Source organism: Fulmarus glacialis, unplaced genomic scaffold, assembly GCF_000690835.1.
Source record: "Fulmarus glacialis isolate BGI_N327 unplaced genomic scaffold, ASM69083v1 scaffold3860, whole genome shotgun sequence".
NCBI classification, from domain to species: domain Eukaryota; kingdom Metazoa; phylum Chordata; class Aves; order Procellariiformes; family Procellariidae; genus Fulmarus; species Fulmarus glacialis.
The window spans coordinates 20,586-35,855 of record NW_009188199.1 but is presented as its reverse complement, the minus strand read 5'-3'; the positions used below and the strand labels follow the sequence as shown (position 1 = coordinate 35,855).

The following is a 15,270-nucleotide window of genomic DNA, read 5'->3' as shown; positions in this document are numbered from 1 at the left end:
GAAAACACACAAGAGCATGCCAAGCAGGAATTGCAAGTATAGTATATAGAATTTCACATTAGAGTCAAGTAGCTGTGCATGAACTCACCCAGTACTTTGTGTATTTGCACAATGTGATCTTTGGTTGCCTGATTTGTGTACAGGTGCTCAAATTGTGTATGTGGAATGTCAGCAGTTGATTTACTGAAAACATAAAAAAATAGGTTACTATGTCTATGCAAGTTCACTACAAAGAACGCTCCCAAGCTTGCCTATACACGTTAACTCTTTTCTTTCTGTACCCTCTAACACTCTGTACACAATAACCTATCTTCTAAATCAGTGAATCAGTGGCAACATCTATGGAGCATCAATTTCATTTACCCCTCCTCAAGGAGCTCATTCACTATTTGCAGAAGCCTTTTGTGGCCCTTAGATGAAAGACACTTCATCTGTGTAAAATATGATTATTATTGTTGTTAGTCTAGTGTTTTCAGTGGGTTTTATTGGAACCTGATGTCCTGCCAAAAGTAACACCCTGGGAATCTTTCAACAACTGTTCCTGGGTGTTCTGTAGATTACTGCTGTTTTCTCATACACTATCCCTGGGAACTGCATTCTCGGATTAGAAAAAATGTCAGTCCTCTTCCCTCTGTGAAAAAAACTGCTGTTCAGGCTCTATATTAAAAGATTAGGCTAGTACTTTTTTCTGGTGACTTATTATTCAGGTTGTGTTTTGTTTTCTCATTACCCCTGTTTTTTGCAAAACAGGTTCAAAATGTTAAATAAGATTGATGTGAATGATCTTGTAGCTTTATGCAAACACTTTGCATCGCTGAGAATGGCCAGTTAAAGGAAGACTGGTGGAAAATTGGACCCAGACATTCAGTCAGCAACTTTCAACCCTGCAGAGACAAAGAACCTTTAAGAGCTAACTTTATAATGAGGAGCTATAGTACAGCATGGCAGAAATTAAAGGGAGGCCCAAATCCCCTTAGTGACAATTGTGTTTTCCGGAGATCTCCTGGGTAGACGTTGCTTTGAGAGACCTTTGGGAAGGGGTGTAGCAAATGAGGCCTTCCTAGGAGACCATACTGGGGAAGCAAATGCCTCTGGGCCAGAATAGGAACGGGAGGAGATTAAAGCAGAACAACCATTTCTCTGACAATTGAATGCCCAAATTCTGCAAATATAGTCTTCTTCTGAAAAGCATTCACATTCAGCCACCAAAAATGTAAGTTTCTGGAGTGGGAAACAAAATTTTGCAGGAACTGAAGTTTCTTATGATTCCTTTGTCACTGTATCTGATGTTTATCCTGTAGTCTCTCACTTCAAGATGGCTGAGGGACAAAAGAAGTGGGAACCACTGATGGAGAACAAATGCCCTGGGTTTCAAGTGAGGTTCACTCAATATGTGTTTTGAACTGGAGATGGATTCTTATAAGGGAGTAGCCAAAAAGCTGTGTCCAAATGAACTCCTGAACGTTTGAGGAGGGATAGAAGAGTTAGGGAGAAGGAGAGGAAAAAAAAACCTGGACCTTGTGGGGCAGACTAGGCACTAGATGTCTGTGTTTGGATCACCGTGGTGATTGTGATTGTCATTAATTGGCATGGGCTCAGAGAAGCAGCTTATATTAACTCCCAGTTTTAGTTGTGTGTTGAAACATTTGCACACACCTAGCACAAAGTGATGGAAGAGTTTATCCCTATTGTTTATTCACTTTTGATCCTGCTCTTCCTCTTCTGGTTTCTGCCTCCCCCAGCAGAGCTCACTGTTGTTGGAGCAGCTCAGCTTTATTGTCAATATGTTATGCAGTAGCCCTGTAAAGGGGTTTTTTGGTACCTTTCTGTGCGCTCACTATAGTCTGTTTCTCTGCAAAAACAAAACCAAATGCCACTCTGCCCCTTTTTGTTTATTCAGAGTTTCTCAAGTCCTGTTTGGGCATCCTGATACCCTCTTTGATGCTGCTGCTGACATGACCAGAGAAGATGGGCAAAAGAAACTCCTTTCCACCTGTTAATGTGATTATCATGACCAGTGACTCTTAATCTATATTTATCCCTACCTGACAGGAAGATAAATATTTAGTGAAATCATTACAACTGTTCTCCTCAGTTCTCGACCCTGGCATCCAATATTCTTGGTTTTGTTGGACCTTTTGAAGAGGTTTTACTTTGTAAACTACTTTCTGAAGAAATACTGCCTCAAAGTACACCTCTTCGATCTTCAATCTTGAAGGCCTTCAACTCAACTACACCCATTACATCTGAATGTAGCTGCAAAGTCTTTCCTCTCCTTCCCTGCCCTCCCTACCTTAATTCCATACATCCTCCTAACACCTCAGCTCCTGCAGCATTTGAGTACAGAATGTGAATTTCCCTCTGCTCACAGGTATCAACATGTTAGCGTTGATTGTCTACGTAATATAGATGCCTTGGGCAAAAGGCAGACTGAATGCTACTTGGTAACAGATACAATATTCCCACAGTTTTGGGGCGACCGAATATTATTTATGGCACAACCAAGAGGAGTCACAGAGTCCTACCTGCCCTTCACAATGCATCAGCAAGAGATGAGCACCTTCAAAGGACATAGATCTTTCCATACAGAGATTGTGATCAGTAAATCACAGCCTTCTCTTAGCCTGTGTATTTTACTGGTCCTAAGACAAACTTCCCACATGTGTGCTCTCATTTCTGCTGAATCAGCCTTACAATTACGCCTACTGAGCAGATGATAACAAATGAAGAAGTACTTTGTCATGTTGTCGTGGTTTAACCCCAGCCGGCAACTAAGCACCACACAGTCACTCACTCACTCCCCTCACAGTGGGATGGGGGAGAGAATCAGAAAAGTGAGAAAACTCATGGGTTGAGATAAAGACAGTTTAATAGGTAAAGCCTCACACGCAAGCAAAGCAAAACAAGGAATTCATTCACTAGTTCCCATGGGCAGGCTGGTGTTCAGCCATCTCCAGGAAAGCAGGGCTCCATCACGCGTAACAGTTATTTGGGAAGACAAACACCATCACTCTGAACGTCTCCCCCCTCCTTCTTCTTCCCCCAGCTTTATATACTGAACATGACATCATATGGTATGGAATATCCCTCTGGTCAGTTGGGATCAGCTGTCCCAGCTGTGTCCCCTCTCAGCTCCTTGTGCACCCCCAGCCTGCTCGCTGGTGGGGTGGGGTGAGGAGCAGAAAAGGCCTTGGCTCTGTGTAAGCACTGCTCAGCAGTAACTAGAACGTCCCTGAGTTATCAGCACTGTCTCCAGCACAAATCCAAAACATAGCCCCATACTAGCTACTATGAAGAAAGTTTGTCCCAGCCAAAATCAGCACACATGTGCAGGATACAAATGTATCATGTGTATGGAAATGCCTGATACAGCTGGAGGAGTTACTCAGCTAGATACTGTCCCTTATTTCTCAGGGAGGTCAAGAATACTGCTAGAGACAGTGTCTTCTGATTGAAGGATAGCCACTGGGAACAGTATCCTTTCAGACTGCTCCAGCCAGATCTGCAACGGTATATACCCACAATGTACTTCATAAACAGATTTATCAAGTCCATGGACATACATGGTTAATTGTACAGCGCTCATGGTAAAGCTCAGTGCAACTTGCTCTTGCATAACTCCTTTGAGGTTTAGTTGGCTGAACTTTACTTTTCATAAGTAATTTGATAATATGTAAAATAAAAAAAAAAAAAGGGAGGAATATAAAAAAAATTATGTTAGGCACACCAATAACAGACAGACTGGACTCCTAGCTGAGAAACAAGTTCTCATCAGATAGGAAAAAACAGGGAGGGGAACAAAGGAAGAAAAAAATTGCTTTTGGATCAGAATAAAGAGGAATGTATTGTTATCATTTGCAGCCACAGAGCGATGCATCTTTTTGTTTTTTAGCTATTCTTTGCTGTTGGCGACTACGGGGACACCTTTCCCTGCAGCTGGCCAAGCATCTGAGTCAGTTGCTCCCACAGGAGAGATATAATGTCCCTGTTTGTACGTTGTGCGAGTGAGGCAAGAGGAAGCGCTTTAAAACGACCCTGCCCCACCCTGGCTGTAAACACCTGAGTTCACCACCACGCTGGCCCGCATCTGAACCCTGAGCCCGTTCCCCCTCCTGGGGATCTGTAAGAGAACTGCCGTTTTGCCACGGCCCAAAAAAGTGAACACCGTAAGACTGACCTAGTTCAGTAACTCAGGGTGATGCCTGGAGGCTTGTGGCTGAAGGTAGCACAGAGGGGGTTGGAAATGAATCAGACGGCTACTCAGCTCAACATCGCTAACCAAAAGCTAACCTAATTAGTAGCCACCAAGACCTGTAGCCATCTGCTCTTGAGTTGCCTGTCTGAGCCTGGTCCTGAGTTTAAATCTCTGCATAAAGATACAGATCTACAGCGTGCCTGCAGCGCTGTCCACATCAGAGATGGCTTTAGTTATCTCTTTTTTTTCACAGTCTCAGCAGAATCATTGAGCATTAGATCAGCTCAGAGATGAAACACACCTCTTGCTATACTTAGTAGCTCAGGCTAGGATGAAGTGGGCAGCTCCATCTTCTCTGGTTTCTGGGGACAGAGATCTCCAGGACTCTCAGTTCTCTGTATCTGTTCCCCCCATTTGGCTCACTAGCATTCATAATCTGTCGTTTTGTGGACCACACCCCGTCAGAGGTCTCTTCTGGGGCTGCACGCCTCTTTTTTTTTTTTTTTCTTCTCTCCTTCATGATTTTCTCCCTATACTTAAGTAGTTATTTTTTGGTGTGTTTGGGTTTTTTGTTTGGTTGTTTTCTTTTTCTGTTTCTGGGATGCTGAAGGTAATGCCTTCTCTGAGCATGTGTTAGCTTTTTCATTCTGGTAGGCCCATATCTCTTTCCCCCAAGATCTGTGTAGCTGCACCTGGATATGAGTAGTTTTCTCCCTCAAACTCCGTTGCACCCTGGCTCCTCATCTGAGAAGAAGGAAAGAGGGGCTTTATTGTGCTGGTGGACTTTGCCCATCCCTCTCTGGATCTGAATAGGCCAGCATTATTTCACAAGTGCTAAATCCACTCACAATGGTTTTAAATGGTTGAGCTGCTGAGCCAGCTGAACAGCAAACACCAGAGGGGAAACCACATTTCGTGAGCGCTTCAGATTCCTTCAGACTGTACGTGGAGCCATTAAGAGCAAAGTAAAAGCCCTTTAACACAACTCCCTTCGGCAACTTTTTCACAGCCACATGCCAAAAATGGGGGCTGGCTAAGGAATTGGTCCAGAATCAGCTCCCAAGAATCTAGCACGTGAAGATGAAGATGGAGTTCAAATCTGTTTCTGTTAAAAGGGAGGAAAACACCGGCGTATTATATTTTCTTGTAGTATATTAATCCTTTGCTGGATGTCTCTCTGATCAGTGTGGATTGCCAGTAGAGGTATCACCATGGGCAAAAGATGAAAAAAGAAACAGATGCTTATGTTATGCAGGAATATTTTTTATTGTATTTGTGTTTGTATCTGTTTTCCTTATTCTTTATGTCTAAGTTAAGAAGAACCCAGATTGTATATCTCATGGTCTTCTGATCATCCAAGAAGAATTAGGTCTTCAGCTAACATGACCAGCCAAAAAATATCCAAGAATGCAAACAATTATCCCATTGCAATAAGATGGATGAAGGCCTATCTAAAGGAGCTGCTATTTCTGTCTCTGTCCAGACTTGTGAAGACAGGGGACTTAATTCTTCCTTAGAAGACATAATTGCATATTCCCTAAATGAGTTCTTTCTCAATGATCTGGGTTAGCTTAGACACTCAGTAATGGAGGTTTCCTAGCCCAGACAGTCTTGATAGAGTAATTACTTTGAGCTGTTGCATTGAGGGAGCAATAATAATTGATGGTGGTGGTGAGGATGAACCTTCCCCCTTCAGCACTTCAGCTCCAGTCAGCAAAAAATGTGTGGCCACAGCCTGAAATCACACAGGGACATGCAGTAACATTTCATCTTGAATCAGCTAAAAAAACGTGCAAGCTTAAAGTAGAATAGTTGCATCAAAAACCTGTATGGTCATTCTGAGTCAGAATTTATGTTTAATATAATTTAGCTTGTTTCACTTTGGCTTTGGGGTTTGCTTCCTACACCAACATGGTTGAGCATGACTCTTGCTCCACCAAGAAAGAGGTGCAAACACAGCTGCGTGCCTGAACTTTTGAAAGTGTGTCAAAATTTGTTTCCAATTGATGTTGAAGTTACATTCAGCAGGGAAGGAATTATGCTTGGTTTCTTATTGACAGCTTCAGTTAATATTCTTCTTTACATTGTGTGAAGTAACAGAGTGGTCTCTGATGACTAAATAAAACAATCTTTAACAATTTCTTCAAAAAATAATGGAGATTAAGAACTTAGGCAGTGAGAAGTAGTCATTGCTGCTCCATGGCAATCCACCCATCCAGAGATGCTCAGTCTTTCCTTCCTGCTTCTGTCACCTTCTACTTGTGTGTTCTTGGGTACATCAGTGGTCATTTAACTGTCTCTACCTTGACTTAATATCTGTAAAATAGGCAGGAAAACACCTCTTGCTCCATGTGGGGATTGTGAAATTAAATTCACTGATATTTACAAAATGCTTGGAGAACTAGGGACAGCAGAACTTGGTTCTCACACAAGTCCTGTGAGAGTACAGAGTATTGCTGTGTTGTTATTTTCTGCAGAAACATTCCTTCAGTAAAATACAGGTTACAGAAGAATGGCTGGTTGCCCTTTGGCTCTTGTTAGATTGGTAGGAGCAGTTATTTTTCTCACATAACTAAGGTCTGTGGTGAATTTGGGGCTTTTTTTTTTAATCCCCCGAAATATTATTTGGATTTGTGTGAGTGCAAAGAGAAAACTGAAAATATGCATAAACATTTGCAAAAATTAAAAAACTAAGGAAAAACATAAAAACCTAAAGAAAAAAAAAAAGAGCCTGAACAATCCACAAACCAGTACATCATCTCATTTTCTTGTTCTCATTTCTCTAAACCTGCTGACAGGATTCCCCCAGAATTTCCAGCACTTGCTGAACCTTGACCCAAGCAGTTTCATGAGAAATCTCTTCCCCAAGGGTTATTTTGGATAGAAAGTTCTAAGGTCCTGAGCATAATGGTTTTCACAGCTGTAATTATAGAGTCACACATCTGATTCATGTAATTTGAAGGGAATTATAACTTGTCTGGTTCAAAGGAGTGTGTCAAGGTGTATGGTAACTGGTGAGGTGAATCTTGCAGCATCTGCACATGGACTCCTCCATCATTCTGGTGTCCAGTTCAAATGTTTCTGTAACGTGTTTACGTACCTGGGGCAATCTAGACTACAGTGGTGGAGCTCATTTCTTGTATTCACTTTTCTCAGTGAAATGCCCATGTGCTCTTTTCATACTTGGAGAACCTCACACTTCTGTGTGTGGTTATTGTATGCAGGCAGCATTGCCCGTTTTTGGTTCTCCGAAGAGAAACGTAACAAATGAGGGTTGTCCTAGGATGGTTTAGTTTGGCTGCTAGCTGACCTTGTCCTCCAAACGGGGTGTAGCCGTGCTGACTTGCCGCCACTCTCAGTGGGGCACGGGGCCCCTACCATGTAAAGCCCTGAGCGTCCCCTCAGCCCCCGGTGCTGCGCAGGCACCATCTTGTCACCCCAGGTCCTGTGCCACTTCACCCCCTTCCCACCCCTGCGGGGAGACCCCATGCTTCCTGGGCCTTGCTCCCTCTCTGCTCTCCCTGCTTCAGTTGTACGAGCTTTGTAAAGTAGGCACAGAAACCTGTTATTATTAATAAGCTTTTGTAGCTGCCAACCTCTGGGGTCCTCTTCCCTTGCCTCAGGGGAGCTGGCAGCACCCCCCGACCCAAGTGACTCCCTCCCTCCCAATCTCCTCTTCAGAAATGTCTGGGCTTCCTCAGATTACTTTTATACAGCCCATTTCCCCTCCCTCGCAACTTTGACCGTTTCTAGCTGTGACCCAAGCTCTGGCTCTGCTGTGGTTATCAGACATGCAGGCGAGGTGCTGTGCGCTCTGGTCTTCCCTACAAGGCAGTGGGGGAAAATGTCCAGTATTTACTGTGATGGCAGCCCCAGCTCTGAGTGAAACTCCTATGTCTAGTGCCACATGTTGTAGACCAGCACGCGTTGTCGCTGTGGACCTATGTGCAGCTGCAGGCAGAGCCTCTCATGGAGCCCCAGGAGGTCTGGGTGTCCCTCGTCCCTGCGAGGCTGAAGAGGCAGCACCACTTGTACGGCACCTTCACCCTCTGCTGCAGTGGGCCTGGGGTCTGAATGCTCTGCAGTCAGTGTCCTCTGGCAGCACAGCCTCCTTTCTGTAGCTTATAGCACTGGCAGGCAACTTTTTAGGTACACGAGAGGAAATGAGGACTGTTCTAACAGCAGGCCATGGCTTTTTCTTTCTGTTGCAGGGTTATCTTAATCCTACCCTAAACCTAAACCCAGCGGAAGAATCCTATTTAACAACAGTCCCTTGTACTCTTCTGTGGGAGACCTCTGCATGCCTACTGCTTCAGTGAGAGCAGATTTACTGACCGATGGGTCAGTCAGGCTAATTCACTATTTGATATGCTCTCTACCAACAGCCCCTTTGCCCCCTTTCCCTTCTCCGCCTTCACATGCAGGGCTTCACGATGGACAGGGCCTGCCCGGTGCACAGCATGGGGCCAGGCTCCCTCCCTCAGAAAGACATTGATACTTCTCTTTCACCACCCCTCAACAAGGTGGAGCGCAAGGGATCAGATGAGCCTCCGGTGTCAGGCCGCTGATTTCCATGGGATAACTCTGAGGGTACATTTGACCCCACGTGTGCCTCATTTTCCCCAGACACCCTAAAACCTGGGGTCCAGTTTCTCAAGATGAGAAAATACCATCCCCATGTTTGGGAAGGGCATAAGTGAATGTTCACCCTAAGTGGTAAGGCTGACCGTGTCCAGGTAGAGTGGGCAGGAGGAATGTATAGAAGAGAGGAGAAATGCCACATCTGACTACAGAACAAAGGACCAATTATACTGACTGTAAGAAAAAGTCTCCTCCTTCTCACCGTGTTGTGATCGAGCTGTCTGTCTTCTAGTGTGAGTGTTACTGGTTTCTGGGACCAGCGCGGGTAATGCTATGCAAACTTGCAGGTCCCTGCAGCTAGAGACGAGCATAGGATCATTCTCGCTCCTAAGTGTGATACCCTATTTCACACCTGTCTTTTGACCAACTAGGGCACGGTGAATCTCTGCCTAACCCTCTAGGGCTGTAAACCCTGTAAAGGCTTTACTTTCAAGTAGCAGTCTGAAATCTTGCAATCTGAGTGACGTCCACTAGTGACAGCAATCATTGCTACTGTTTGGGCCTTCCCTGCTTCTTCCACTGGCTACACCCAGACTTGGACCTTCAGCTAACTGATCTGAAGCGAGGGGTAGCTGCCACCGAAAGGAGAGGTCCTGCTGCCTCTACATGCTCTCATGGCCACGCAGTCTTAGTCATTGGCAGTTGTCTGATTTTCCCGAGAACCGCTGCAGGACAGCAAACCAGAACACTAACGCTGCCAAAAAGTGGTTAGTTTTCTCCAAGTTTAGCTCTCTGAACCAGCTTTACCAGGGTCAAATGAATGGCACAGGCAGTGGAGCGTACCTCTGGGAGTAGGGAGTGTTTGAGGAGCTGTAGTAACTGGGGTAGTTTAGTTAAAAACACAGGGAGGTAAGTTCCTCAAACGCTTGATGACTGAGTTGCACACACCGTATAGGGATATCACAGGGATGGCTCTTTCTGAAGCACTCGCAATTTTCTTTCTGAAAGGCTCTTTCTCTCTCTCAGTGCAGACTGTCATTACCCAGGCCCAAATCACAGAACCCAAATAAAGCTACTGAAGTCCATCGGGACAGGGACACTGCTCGGTTGGCGACATTAGACTGCCACCGTTCTAGGAAATCGCTGAAGGAGAGCAAAGGTCCTACGGCACTAGAAAGCACAAGCTGGCTGTTACTGCAGAAGCAGGCAAATACGTGCCCAAGCCAAGAACTTGTAAGCACATCACAGCCTCGAGGCACGAGTTAGAGCCACAAAAAAACCACAAAACCAAAAGTCTAACTCAGTTGTGAGCACACTCGCTGCATCTCCTCATCAGGCCTAGACTGAAAGTGGGATGTGGGAGATGGGATTTACAGTGGTAAGTGGGACTTTCCATTTGTTTTGTGGGCATTTTGGAAAAGTCCCCACTGTCAGGCCTATAGCTAACGCTATTTATCTCCCTGTCCAAAATCTTGCTGCTGTAGATCTGGTCAAAAAATGAGCAATGGAAGTAAATTATCCAATTATTTAAAGTCTTTTTTCCTTGCAAGTTGCTGGTAAACCTGTCTTTATTTCCACAGATGTATTTTGCATTCAAAGTATTCCCCAAACAGCTTCTGCCAAAAAATTTGAGTGTAGGGTCTATTTTCCAGAATGATTATTTTATCTGTTTACTCTTTTTACTTTTGATGTGTGAATGATTCCCTAAATGGTGAGGTATTATTTCTGCTTCTCGTCCCAGAGGATTGTGAATTTTTTAATCCAAAGGATAAGCAACTATAAAAAGAAAGACGCAACATACAAGATATAGCCTCTTTTGCAACACGAATATGGATGACATTCATCCGGCGCACACCCCTTAAAATCCCATTTATACAGAACATAACACCCCTTCATGAATAAGAAAGTATAAAAATACAAACTTAATAAAACTCCGGAGCCATTCAGTATCAGCCCCAATCTTTGCTCCGTTCTGCAATATTCATCTGGTGCTCTGACAGACTTAGCCGTGGCAATAATGCCTGAGTGTTACTGATTTCAGCTGTCCACAGACTTCCCCTGGCTACTGCCGCTGTGGTGGGAGTGGTGGAACGGATGTTGTCTCAGTCGCTCCCATTCAAAGTCTGGTACATTAGCTTAAATCACCGATGAAACAGGGTTGTGTTAAGATGCCAGATCGTGAACTGCAGCAGCTGAGGTACACAGCTAAACAGATTTAATGGGTCTTTTGCTGCTGAAAAGAACCATCCTGTACGTTACCCTCCCCCTCTTTCCCCCCTGCAAATCTCTATGGAAGGGTTGGAGGCGAGAGCCAGGGGGAATAATAGCTTAAAGAAGTGCAGATAAATCAGCCAGAGTGTGACTATCAAAGCCATACTTCTATTCTAATTTATAAACCTTTGTTTCCCAAAGTAAAAAGAAATTGGTGATGGGATCTTGTTGTGGTTTTTTTATTTGTTTCTATCACAAAGGTGTTTTTCTGATCCCAGCTATCTCAGGATATACTCTGTTGTATCTCATCGGGTTACTGGTCTGCCTGCCTGGTTTCTCATCAATGGCAGATGCTTAATAGGGGAAGGTGAAAGTTTCACTTGGAAGCCACAAATAGAGATGTCTGGGAAGAAAAATGCATCATTCAAATTAATTCATGCTAAAGTTTTATCTTTTAATAGGTAAATTAATCTTTTTAATTAGAAGATTTTAATTCAAGTTTTATCTTTTGTCTCGGCAGTTGGCTGGCTGGCATAGATTTGGTGAGGCTGCTCTACAGCCTTGTGGCTTTTTTTTCCATTTCAGCACCATTTTCTTTTAGCATCTCTCTGTGCACAGTTTGAGATCTTGTTAGTCTTCCTAGAAGTCAGAACTGGAAAACAGACTCCTTTGAAACACACAGAACAAGGGAATTTTTGTGAGGGAGAAAGTGAATTAATGGGAAATACTTCTTGCTGTTAAAAAGCAAGTCCTAGGTCTCACTTACGGGCAGTTAGTGTACAACTTCTCTAATGCAAGATACCACTTGCAGGCTGGTCAGCAATTGTGCCATTGCCTGTAGGGAACTGAAAAGGGTATTTATTTTTATCCTGCTATTGGCTTATGGGATTTGAAAGTACCTTTTTTAGCTTGCATAACTGTAAATATTGTTACTGGACCTCCTGACCTCTCAATGCTTGCTCCAATATTTGACCTTCTGACCGGCTCCAGGAGATGGCAAATTCCACAGGCTGGGTGAGGGAGCATCTCCTGTTACGGAGACTTTTAATTTTGCTGAGTGAGCTCCTGTTCTCATACTTTAGGATGAGCAAAAATGTTGGGGGTTGATCAGTTCCCCTTAGAGCCTTCTTAAATCTCGATTGCCCCTTCAGCTCTCTCCTATGCGAGGCCAGAGGCTCATATTGTTTTCATTCTCGTGTTACCTGTCAAGCCTGGCTATGTAAATGTTCTATAAGAAATGCTAGTAGGTACTGTGCAACTGCTTCGGGTACAGGACCCTCTCCCTATAAATAAAAATTCCTATTTCTGTATTGTATCATAGTTAACTTTCATGACTGTTCCTGCTCCTCCATCCAGGAGCTCTTTGAGGAGAAGTGAGTCATGCGTTACTACCCCAGAGCATGCCGTGCACATTCCCACAAGCTCTTCGTAAACCCACAGCTGGGAACTTCCAAGAAGACACCTGCTCTGCATTCGGTGCGCAGAGCAGGGATTCAAAAGAGGCTTTTGAATGTACTTGCAGCTGAAAGACTTTTTTTTGCCTTCCACTGATCACTCCTTCCCCCACCTCACACTTCTCAAGTCACATCATGCTAGGACCCTCTGCTTGTCTCTCCCACAAGCTCTTCGTAAACCCACAGCTGGGAACTTCCAAGAAGACACCTGCTCTGCATTCGGTGCGCAGAGCAGGGATTCAAAAGAGGCTTTTGAATGTACTTGCAGCTGAAAGACTTTTTTTTGCCTTCCACTGATCACTCCTTCCCCCACCTCACACTTCTCAAGTCACATCATGCTAGGACCCTCTGCTTGTCTCAGCTATGTGTTTCCCTCCCCTGCCAGCACTGTGTATTTCCTGATCATAAGCATGCAGGAACCTGTGTGCATTCACCTACATTTTGTACTGTCTGGTGGCTTCATGAAATCCCTGTAAGGTGTCACAAAGAAAATCTCAGTAGCGTGATTTTTCTTCTGGCAACCTGTGTACGGGTGGATAGAAACACTCCACACCTTCCTGCTCTACAAACAGATAGGTATGCTCTTTTCAATTTTGTAACTCAAGGAACCTTTGACTTTCTTGGCTTACTTATTTGCCTATTGTAAAGGCTGCAGATGCTAAGGATCACTTTTGGCTCTTTCTCTTGGGTTGAAAGAGAAAAATCTAAAATCCAGATTTTTCAGAACTTCATGAGCATTTTAATCGGTGAAGCTGATTTTTTTCATCTATGAATCCTGGCTTCAAATCCACTATAGACCCCAAACTTTCCATTGGCTGGAAAGATTTAATACACAAGGAGTTAATCTGACTTTTTATTCAGCATAATTTTCTTGTTCTCTTTGCCCCCAGTTCCTGGCTTACTGGTTTCTATATTTTTCCCCTTATTATCTAGTTCTAGGAAAGCCTAACCTCTCTCTTCCTCAGTCATAAACAGAGTACATTTTCACCAACTGTCACAGCTACCTGTGTATCTTCCTCAGTTATTGTGTCTGTTATCTGAGCATAATTGCTCCCAGGTCTTAAAAAACTGCTCTGCACCTTTTGTCTCAGCGGAGTTATGTTCTGCAGGATCAGGGAGTCTCGATTCTTCTTTCTAGTTAAGGATAGTTGTCCTGATTATTTCCAAGGGCACAAATCTTTCCACTTTAGCTTCTTTGACATAGGCCAAAGAAATAAAAATTGAGACCCCAGATGGACTTCCCCATTTTCAAGTCTGTGGATGGTTAAGACCATTACAGACAGAAAAATCAGCTGCAAAATTTGGACCCTGCTGCCGACCCTCCCAGGGCTGGAAGCTGGCCCCGGGGCATATCCTCCCCTTCTCCAGAGTTGTCTGAAGTGCAGATCTGGACTTGAACTTCTGAAGTTTGACGGGTGTTTGTGATCTGGGGTTTTGATTCCATTTCATCTCCGATAGTTTCTTTTTCCAAACCCTTGGGTAGTTGCCCTTTCCTAGAACACATGCTGAGCACAAGAAACACCCTTCTTAAAAAACACAAACACTCAGAAGAGGAACACAGAGAACTGAAAGAGAGTCACCAAGAAGTTTTGTTTCTCTAGAAACCCCACATAGGAAACCCTGGCCTCTGTGTTCCCTCAGCATTTGCTGTATTTATTTCTTTTCCTCCCCTCCAGATTGGGAGCATTTTCTGCCAAACAGAGAGAGGCTTTGTGAGATGAGGAACGGCTCAGATTTTTGCAGCTTGTAAAGTATGTGCTGCCTCCTTCTGAGAGCTGAAGGCTAACTTCTGCCCCTGCTGCCCCACCTTCCCGCAAAAAGCAGCTCTTTTTAGTATTACCCCTCTTCTCACCCTCACTCTTTCGGGAAAAGGCTCATAACAGCTCCTGGCAGAACAGGGCAGAGATCCTGCCGCTAGCTTTTCTTCAAAGGAGAACAGAGGAAAAAAGCAGCACTGAATTTTCAAGTGAAATTGGTTGCCAAAGCTGAGGAGGGAATGATAGGGGCGGTGGATATTTCCCTCAAACCGGGGATCTTCCCTCCCACTTCTCCCTCCCACGGGTATTTCCCCGAGATGGACTCACTTGAAGGTTGATGCTCTCCCCGTCCGAGGCCATCCTTTTGCCCCCAGATCTCTTCCTCTGCGCACGGAGCTGGGCACTCTGCGCTCCCGGAGACTCTCTCTTCGCCGGACCGGGACGCGCAGCTGTGGATATTTCCCTCAAACCGGGGATCTTCCCTCCCACTTCTCCCTCCCACGGGTATTTCCCCGAGATGGACTCACTTGAAGGTTGATGCTCTCCCCGTCCGAGGCCATCCTTTTGCCCCCAGATCTCTTCCTCTGCGCACGGAGCTGGGCACTCTGCGCTCCCGGAGACTCTCTCTTCGCCGGACCGGGACGCGCAGCTGCTGGAACAGACCTGCTATTCATCTGTCGGCGGGCGGCCGGACGGCCCCGCCGCCCGCCTTGGCATCAGCTGGGGGGCGAGAGAGGGGGTGGCAGGCCAATTCTTCATTGTCCGGACAGTCTGTGGAACAAGCGTCCCTCTTAGACTTTCCGTGACAGTTGTGTTCATTACATGTCCGTGCTACCTCTCCGAGGCCAGCTGAGCCTCATGAGCTCACTCGGGCTGGGACGCGGTGATGCAGCCAGTGTACCAAGAGGTTCCTGGCATGGGCTGTGCGGCCGCAGCAGCGATCCCGGTCTCTCCCTGTCTCCCCAGCGCACAGCAGAGCGTACGGATGAAAAACTAACGGTTGAAGAGATTAGGTCCAGAAAGTTGTGCCTGCTAGCTGCCGCTGCTGCTGCAGCAAAGATATTGTTACGGC

At 45.0% G+C, this 15,270-nt stretch overlaps 1 protein-coding gene across 1 annotated transcript in view; it reads right to left on the bottom strand.

Moving 5' to 3' along the window:
- LOC104076681 (ninjurin-2-like) overlaps positions 1 to 14,872 on the bottom strand; it is a 46,952-nt gene extending 32,080 nt beyond the window's left edge. Inside the window, exon 1 of the mRNA XM_009577618.1 lies at positions 14,726 to 14,872. Within this exon, the coding sequence (XP_009575913.1) occupies positions 14,726 to 14,872 (147 nt within the window). The remainder of the gene's footprint in view (positions 1 to 14,725) is intronic.
- Between the last annotated feature and the right edge of the window lie 398 nt (positions 14,873 to 15,270).